Raw genomic sequence first — 10,219 nt, 5'->3', positions numbered from 1 at the left:
CACGGGTATCGAAACCCGGATTCTAGCGTTGTAAATCCGCAGACATGCCGCTGTGCCACTAGGGGGCACCCAATAGTGAGCTTCATCTGCTGACTCAGACATATACTTGAGAAAAAATATAAAAATCCTGGTGGCAAGCTTATTCTGCAATTGCCACGAACTATTGAAATATTTAACCTATAATTATTAGAGTGATTTTTGATTGTGTAGTTCAGAAAGATCTCAACATATTTTTTGAATAAGAATAGCTACAGTTTGTTTACAAAAGTGTGTTTTACTAATGTATCATGATGTAAAAAAATCAATATTAATTCAAAATGAAAAAATAGCTATTGAAAAATAAAATCGTTGACGGTCATATAAATGCTGTCATTATTAGTTAAAGGTTAAATCTATAAATCCAATTGTGAGTTTATCCCCAGAGCTTAAACGTATTGTTGAGATATATAACCATAAAAATTATAGCACTGAGCTTAACAATATAAGCTGTTGGTTGCTGTAGCAACGCAGACAGTTGGATACTTCTGTTAATATCAGTTCATACTATGACGTCAACTATGATGATGTACGATCGGATAAGTTTCACCAAAAAGCATGACTTGCATGTTATGTAGGCCCGAAACAAATTGTAGCTGTAGACGTTTTCTAATCTGACTGGACTTTAAACTTGAGACGTTGATAAGTTGTAAGGGTAATTAATAATCGTAGAGGTTTGGAACTGGGAAGGTTTTACGTTAGGACTGCGAGGAGCACGTATATACACAATTCTGTCTATAACTCTACTTCTGTATCCCAAGACTAGATAGCCATTTTCTTATCAAAAATCAAGTGCAAGTGGTCTAAAATAGTGTTTTCCTTTGTACTTAAAACTACTGAAAAATGAATGAGACTATAAATACCTTGGCTCTTGTTGCGGACGCACTGGATGTTCTGTTAGAAGATACAAAGTTGTTACGGTGTAAGTATGCAGGTTCTGGTATTTATATTGTTACATAAACATATTACGGAAACACTAGATTTCTGTTAGAAGATACAAAGTTGTTACGGTGTAAGTATGCAGGTTCTGGTATTTATATTGTTACATAAACATATTACGGAAACACTAGATTTCTGTTAGAAGATACAAAGTTGTTACGGTGTAAGTATGCAGGTTATGGTAATTATATTGTTACATAAACATATTACGGAAACACTAGATTTCTGTTAGAAGATACAAAGTTGTTACGGTGTAAGTATGCAGGTTATGGTAATTATATTGTTACATAAACATATTACGGAAACACTAGATTTCTATTAGAAGATAAAAAGTTGGCACAGTGTCTGTATGCAGGTTCTGGTAATTATGTTCTTATATACAAATCTTAAGGAAACACTAGATGTAAACTTTCCTCTGGTGCATGTTGTTACGTATTGAGAATTTGAAATAATCCGAAGGCGAGTTAAATAATTTAAATTTTAATAGTTGAATTGTACCCTGGATTTAGTGTTTAGAAATATTTTAATCATTATTTTTATTATTATTATAAATAATTATTTAATTTACGCTATTTGCCAACAAGATTGATTCTTCACACCGTTTTGTTTTTGACACAAATACGTTTTAATATATATATATATATATATATATACGACAATACAATTTACAATAGCAACTATTACAATTAATTACTACAATATTTCATAAACAAAAATTTCAGTACCTTACAAATAACATAAAATCTTCATCCTAGTTCAGAGTCTCCTTGATATCCAGCGAATAAACATCAAGTCGATGTACGTACAATTGCCGAGAAGCTAGCTAGCTTTGTCAGACCCTGAATTGTTGGACCGTTGAAGTAAGATAATATTTCCATAAAACAACTAATGTCCGATGACAATCTGGTAATATTTTTTGGAAAGATACTAACGTTTGATGATAATTCACCGACGTTCAAAATTTATAACTGTTCCTGGTCAAATGTCTCATATTTTCTGGTTGATAAGGGTTAGCAAAATCACGATTTATAGCGTACACGGTTATAACAGGTTCCTAGCAGACTTATATATATATGCTTTCTTCTTTGGCTTTGGTCTTTTTATACATGCGGGAAATGTTTTCTCGAAAGTTCGGTCAACAATACCAGAGTATATTTAACCGGTTATGGAAGTGGATATATTGTTGATCCTTGCATTCACGAATATTCTACAACCTTGGAGAATTGACGAGAGTTTCGCCATACGTAACTAACACAGTAAGCTAGGCACGTTTTTATATATAAACTCAATCCCAACAAACGTTGTCATTAAAATAAATATATAACAAATTCGTTACACGCAATACATATCTGACAATATATGTTACGCATATTTTTAAATACAAATTTAATCTATTAAATAAATACATAACAATAAATTCGTTACAATGTAGAAACAAATTTTCTCCATGTGCATCTAGACACATACTTTTCCCTTATGTACCTAAACACAGACTTCCCCTTATGCATCTAGACGCAAACTTCCCCTTATGTACCTAAACACGAGCCCCCAGTGGCACAGCGGTATGTCTGTGGACTTACAATACTAGAAACCGGGTTTCGATACCCGTAGTGGGTAGAGCACAGATAGCCCATTGTGTAGCTTTGTTCATAACTACAAACAAACCTAAACACAGACTTTCCCATATACTTTGGGGCATAAACTTCCTCTTATTCATCTAAACGCACACTTTCCCTAACACATCTAAACACAAACTTCCCCCTTATACATCTACATGCAGACATATCACATATATGACCTTGTGGTATTTTCAGACTGATTCTTTTAAAGACAAGAATATTAAACTAAACAATTTCAGGAATACCAGTAATTGTTATGCAGCGTTAAACTGGGTTTCCTACTTGATTGATTGAAAACGAAATTGGAAAAAAATTGGCAGTGTAACATAAACAACCTACATGAATCGTGTACTTATTAATACCTTGGTAGTAGGTCTGGCATGGCTTGGTGGTTAGGACGCCTGACTCGCAATTTGCGTGTCGCGGGTTAAAACCCCGTCACCGAGCATAGCTCGCCCTTTCAGCCGAGAGGGCGTCACAATATGATGGTCAATACCATTGTTCGATTAAAGTAGTTCAAGAGTTGGTCGTAAATGATGTTAACTAGCTGCCTTCCCTCTAGACTATCACATCTAAATTATGGACGGACAGCGTATGTAACTCTCGAGTAGCTTTGCGTGAAATACAATAAACAAACAACACATTGGTGGTAAGGAGAAATGCTGAGAGATTAAAAATAGATAAAGCACCAGGAGCAAACAAGGATTTCCTAGAATTTCGGGAAAAGTCAAAGGTCAAATATCATATTCTCTCTCTCTTTCATTTCTGATAGGTGGTGGACAGGTGTGTAAAGATAAGTCCTATTGTTAGAGTGGGTAGTAATAATAGTTGTCCTGGATATTCTACGCAAGTTAGTCTTACTTCTGCAGCGGGAAATATTCTAGAGATTTTGATAAAAGAAACTTTGCAAAATAATTTAGTAAAAGGTAGTATTATAAACTAAAGACAACATATATACACTAACGAAGAATCTTGTCTTTTTAATCTTTTAACTTTTTTCAAGAAGGTTACTTGTTATTTATAAAATGGAAATGGTGTAAACTCAGTTTCGTGATTTTTAAAACGCGTTTAATAAAATGTCACACAGATCATTAGCTAAGTGAAGCACTTCAGTATGAGTTAGCCAAAGGCTAATAAATTGGATTTTTGGGTGATTGGATAAGAGAAACCAAAAGGTTATTATTAATGGAGTCCAATCAGACTGGACCCTTCTTACTAGTGTAATGCCTCAACCGCTAGTGCTTGGGTCTTTGGTTTTCCTTATTTATATTAATGATATCGATAGGGTCATAAACAGTAAATTAGTAAAGTTTGCTGATGATGTTAAATCCTTGCGTATATCTAATTATGCTGAATATGTTCGAGTAATACTGAATAATTTGGATCAATCGGTAAGTGAGACAAATGTTTGGCCAGTATCTGTTAATTATAGTAAATGGAAGTTAATGCACTTGTATCACACGTATAATAAAGATGGGAACTCACTGAATGCCATGATTGAAGATAAGGGATCTTAGCATAGTGGTGAATGAGTCCTGGTCCACAAGTTGTGTATTCCAGTGTTATTAGGTGCAAGGAATATCCCAGTCTTGTAAATTATAAATCCCTATCTTAAAACGTATTTATGGTCGTTCAAAAGAGCTATTTCATACCCTTCGCAAAACAGATCAACTTTGAGTGACATTACACTACCCATGAACGCCAAACAATGTCAAAATGTAGTTTTGATACATTCTGTTCCACCATGATTTTATATTTGTTGTGGCTGTCATGTAACTTGCTGATTTATATATTCAAAATCGTTTTAAAATAACGTACTTAAACCTCTATAGTTAATAACGACGTTTCAAACCACTACTCTTCCTCAGTTTATTCCTGATTAAGAAAGGTCCACCTTACAAAAGGGCTCGGGTTATAGAACTATGTATTTTCGTCTACTCTTTGTCAAGTTTGATACAGGAATGAATGACAATTGTACGATTCGAAAGAAACGTGTACTCGTGTAAACGTATGCTTCATGACGAACATTTAACACCTGAGGGCAATATCAAATAAAACCATGTGGTACAATCTCAACAATATTATGAAGTTAAAGATTATAATACATATACAGGAAAAATTAAGATGAGCACTTCATTTGCTAATCTGTTCGATAGCTATGTCGAAGAACAAACCTACGAGAAGGTTACTGTTTTTTTTTTTAACTGACTTTATAATGTATTAACGACATTTTAGATTATTAGATTATTTAGTGTATTAGATGTATAAATTTTTTTCACAATGCCAATTGTGTATTTTCATGTACACATAACAAAATACTGCAGAAATGATTCTCACATGAAATAGCAGAATTTGGTTAGCATATAATTATGAATTGTACATTTAATGTTGAAAATTGTTGAAGGGGGCACGTGTAGAGCAAGTATTTTCAAGTGCACGAGAGAGTGCTTGGATAATTCAGTACGCTATGCTATGCGTTCTTCCTTTATATCTATTATATCGTTTTACTTTACACATTGTGTATGTTTTATCACGTGGCTTTAGTTTAACAGTTCTCACTAGTGTTATGTACCCATTGTTTATCGTGAGTCATTCCTTTTTAATCTCTTACGTATTACAATTTTGAAAAGTCTGAAATCGAGCTAAATGATAATTCAAATTTAGTGGTTAAATAAATGCCGATATATTTCCAATTTATGATATTTGCCAACAAGATTGATACACGCAGTTGCCTTTTTTTTAATACAAATTTATTTTAATATACAAGCAATGATACAATTTACAATAACAGTTATTACAAACCATGATTTATATACAAAAAGTTCACAAACTTACAAGTAATATAAAGTCTTCTTTGTAGTCTGGAACTTCCTTGATATCTTATCGAGTATAGTTCACTTCACAGGGAGCTAGCAAGCTAGCCCTGTAGTTCTTGTTGGTCACACGCCGATTACAGGTCGAGTTTCCATCGATAACGTTAGGTAATGTTTTCGTAAAAATACTAATCTCCGATGTGAATCCACTGAAGTTAAATGATTTGTAATGTTCGAAGTTTTAAACGTTCCTGGTCCAATATCTTAAGTTTCCAGATTAATAAGCGTTATAACAATCACAGTTATAGCTTCCGAAGTTTATAGCACACCAACTATAGCAAACCAATAATAGATACTGTTTTTTAGGCGCGTCGCGTTGGTTATATTTATAGATGTGTGGAGAGTTCCTCGAAAATTCAGATTACGTTACAATACAAAGCTACACTAGCGTTTATGTACACACAAATATATTGTTGATTCTTACACTCGAAAATCTTCTACAACTTTAGAGAATAGGCGCGAGTTTCACAATACATATTTAACAGTATAATTTATGTACATTTCTAAATATAAATTAAATTTAAATAAACATGGATATTAAAATATGTATATAATAATAAATCCATCACAAATCGTATAACAGTTATTCGTTCTTACTCATATCAAATCTGACGAAGAACAGTTGCTCGAAACGTCGTTGTTTATAAAACAACTGTGTTCTTGAAAAAAAATGCTTCTTTTGTGTAGTGAGGCAGGTTTTCCACGTCCTGCGCACAACTATTTTACAAACTAAGGCTGTATTTAAAAAATCGTTGTTTCATGCACCCCAGTGGCACAGCAGTATGTCTGCGGACTTACAACTCTAGAATCCGGGTTTCGATACCCGTGATGGGCAGAGCACATATAGCCTATTGTGTAGCTTTGTGCTTAATTACAAACAATCAAACAATCGTTGTTTCATTGCAGCGCCGTTTATCGTTAGAGTACAGTAATGACTACAATGGCTCTTGCTTAATTAAATAATGTTTTCCTGACACTCAGACACACCACACGTGTATAAAGAACTTGTTGGCTATGGTTTCAAAACAACAAAATAATGCTCCCACTTCATCAAGACACGTTCAAATTGCCATTTGAATTCTTAAAGTTTACAAGGGAAGATTATCTCTGAAGTTTTTAATTTCTACCCGTCACAGAGTCATTTATGACAAGCTTGGTTCCCCACCAACTTCGTTCTCCTTCCACCCTCACGTACATTTTTCTTCCAATGTCTTTGCTAAAAGTAGGTTTGAAGTAAAATTGTCAAACAACCATCACGGACTGATTAAGAATGAATATATTTATTTTTAAACCATTTTTGTATTGAAGGTAATGAACGCATTTACAATTATTTATTCTCATTATGTTTTATTTTTCAAGTATGATTGATTAGTTTTGAATAATATTATACAATCTTAAATATTTTAAAGGGTTATTTAGATACTTTAATTACTACTCATTAATTACCTTTAGGTAAATATTACACAGGAAGTATTAATTTATTACCTTACCAAAACTAGTGAATGCAGCTTGCAAATCCTAGGATATCGTGCTAACTGAGATTTTTGAAAGGTCTTCCTTCTCTAATTGTATTAGAGATTTTGTACGTTAAATAAAGTTTCATCTGCTTGTATTGCAAAAGGCTCTGCCGTAAGACCGTCTTGTCTAAGATACGCCCCTCCTCTACAACTTAAACGTAAGCCACCTAATTTACGGCCCGGCATGGTCAGGTGGTCAGGGCGCAATTTGCAGGTCACGGGTTCGAATCCACGTCACACCAAACATGCTTGCCCTTTCAGCCGTGGAGGCGTTATAATGTGACGGTCAATCCCACTATTCGTTGGTAAAAGAGTAGCCCCAAAGTTGGCGGTGGGTGGTGATGACTAGCTGCCTTCCCTCTAGTCTTACACTGCTATATTAGGGACGGCTAGCGCAGATAGCCCTCGTGTAGCTTTGCGCGAAATTCATAACAAGCCAAACCTAATTTATAGGAAAGACGATTTCAACAGTCCGATCGCACATAAACCCGTAAACAATGTGTCTGGTGACTTGATGGTTATTTTCTCGTATAATATCATGACTACTCGTGTCATTCTCAAGCTGCTTTGGGCATGTGGTGGTTGAATGGATAAATCACACAAGCGCTTGTGTACACGCGACTTTTGTACTGTTGCCTAGGGCAAGTGGACGGTCTTTACTACTAAAATTTGTGTTCGTGAAGTCTCACATGTTACAAGAGTCTGCGCTGTACCTTACTTACCATGACTAGGATACGCCTTCTTGCAGCTCTCTTATTGCGTGTTCCCGGAGCCCAAACTTGGTCAATATTCCTTTATTTTCCAACGCCTATATAACTTGACTTTTTTTCTTTACACGTCAAATCTCCGTATGGCTGCCCCCGTGATCCTAGCTTAACGATTTTTGTACATGTAGTTAAGAATAAAGAGGAATCTTCAGAATACGGATTATTCAATTGAATTTATGAACTTATCTATGCCTACTATACTAATAATGAGTGTAAATAGATCCTGTAGACCAAAATATAATTTTTACTATGGAATTTTTCATAAAATTTCAGTGCTTATACCTCGAGCTCATACTTTCTTCCCGTGCTTTTGCATATATATATTTATCTTAAGCATTGTCTTCGAAATTACTGGAATGTATCTGGTTTTGATAAATTTGTACTGTGGATAGGCATTGACTTTTTACTGTAGACGTACTGAGTGGAAAGCCCGTCCTAATAAAGAAATCTCAGCTCCAAATGAGACAGTATTAAATGTTTTATATATATGTAGTGTTCGGAATTCCTTTATCTTTATTTTATCTACAGAGTAGGGGGAATAATAATCAGTCACTAAATAAATCCGCATTTGTTTAGGAATATTCAAAATTTACAGCTAGTTTTTGCCTTATTGCTAATATGAAAGTCATAAGAAGATTGCGTACTATGACATGACATTCGCAAAATGTTTCTATGACTTGAAACAAAACAAAAAAAGCATTCCCCAGACAGATCTCAAAGCGATGAGCCGGTGTTAATTCGATAAGTGTAATATTTTTCCGAACAAATTTGATAACCTTAATAAAGAGTAGTTAGCTGAATTTTATCAGTGTAGTTTTACTGATATAAGCCATGTGTGTTTCTGACTTAATAAAATGCTCGTCAAAATGAGTTTATCATTAATAACTCAAGATGAAAAGTTGACCAACTCTATGGGTGAGAACTAGAAATGTTCCTAATTAATGAATATATATATTTTTTCATAAGAAACTGATACTAAATACATGATCTCATAAGTCAATACAAAAGAAGACTAAACCTTTAGTGATTGAAGTGATTTGTTTCATCATTAGCTTATTCGACAGTAAACATACCAATATTACCTCAGAAGGTTCGGCCATATTAGGAGATTTACATTAGTCCTAAATCCGTATACTAAGTTAACAGTGCAAAAAACTTATTCGCAAGTATCAGAGTAAATAGTAACTGTACGACGCTAAAAATCTAATTTAGGTAACTGTCGTGGGCAGCACAAAGATTTTATTTTGTGTAGCTTTGTGCTCAAGAACAACCAAATCAAATCACAGTCAACGGTAAATATTTAAAATGATATTAAGCATTTTAACTAATAATATTAAGGAAATATTAATTTAAATTTTGCAGGGTTTGATGTAAATTTTTTTCTCGTCACCATTAACCTAAAATACTTTATGTATTTGAATAACATGTGACTATATCATTAACATGAATTATTCATCAGACCAGTTGGTAAATTAATTGTGATTTTTTTCTTCTGTGTGATTGTGTTTTCTGATAACAAAGTTACATCCGGCTATCTGCTGTGTCTACCGAGGGGAATCGAACCACTGATTTTTTGCATTGTAAATCAGATGACTTAACGTTGTCCCACCGGTGGACATTTTTCTTTTATACATTAAAATGTGTAATTTCAGTGAAGAAAGAAAATAATTCATGAATGACGTATAGGTCTCATCTATTTTACTATTTCCTTTGCTGTAAACAAGTTTTGCTGAACGCTCGGCAGTAACCTCTTGTAAATGATGGAATGGTAAAATGTAAATACTTTTATTCATCATTAATAACGTAAAATAATTTACGTACTTATTTAATTATATCAAGTATTCCATAACCATTTCTATAAGCGAATGTGGGATGTAACAAGTGAATTTTGGATACAACTGTAAATGATTGAGTCTGTTGGAAGATAGAGTTAATTGGATATGTTTCTTATACATAAAAAATAGAAAATAATTTCACTCCCCGGCGGGGAATCGAACCCCGGTCTCCCGCGTGACAGGCGGGGATACTCACCACTATACTACCGAGGACTTTCCATAATCTGTTTCTTAAATTTTAAATACTATAACTTATAATTTTTATAAGTAGCTTTTTTCTGTTGACGCATCCTAGCCAATGACTTTGGTTTATTATTCTTATAGATATCTATATAGTCTAAAACTTCTAGATTGTTTGTGTGTGTGCATGTCTGTAATTAAATACAGCAAAAACAGTGTACAATATTTGTAATGAAATGAGAATAGAAACAGAATAAAATCGGGCACAACAGAAATTAAATGATGAGATGAAAATGTTTTATAACTGCGCGTAGAAAGAACAACAATAAAATGGACCTACAATATTATTGACTATTTGCAAATAGTAACTATGGAGACGAGGTAATAAAATAAAAATCAAACCGAGAACAACAACAAAATTTTATTAACAAAACCTACTCGCCGAGCATTGGC

At 33.8% G+C, this 10,219-nt stretch overlaps 1 protein-coding gene and 1 non-coding gene across 3 annotated transcripts in view; one reads left to right on the top strand and one right to left on the bottom strand.

Annotated features, from left to right (window-relative positions):
• LOC106459665 overlaps positions 1-10,219 on the top strand; it is a 43,934-nt gene that overhangs the window by 7,644 nt on the left and 26,071 nt on the right. The window contains exon 2 of one of the 2 annotated variants that reach the window (XM_022386206.1): positions 849-958. In XM_022386206.1, the coding sequence (XP_022241914.1) occupies positions 880-958 (79 nt within the window). In that variant the 5' untranslated portion in view covers positions 849-879. Of the gene's footprint in view, positions 1-638; positions 959-10,219 lie in introns of those variants that run through there. The other variant, XM_022386205.1, reaches the window with a different exon arrangement.
• Positions 9,728-9,799, bottom strand: Trnad-guc. Its single transcript has one exon. It is a non-coding gene; the product is annotated as a tRNA-Asp (tRNA).

This window comes from Limulus polyphemus, unplaced genomic scaffold, assembly GCF_000517525.1.
Source record: "Limulus polyphemus unplaced genomic scaffold, Limulus_polyphemus-2.1.2 Scaffold646, whole genome shotgun sequence".
NCBI classification, from domain to species: domain Eukaryota; kingdom Metazoa; phylum Arthropoda; class Merostomata; order Xiphosura; family Limulidae; genus Limulus; species Limulus polyphemus.
This window is presented reverse-complemented; position numbering and strand designations above follow the sequence as displayed.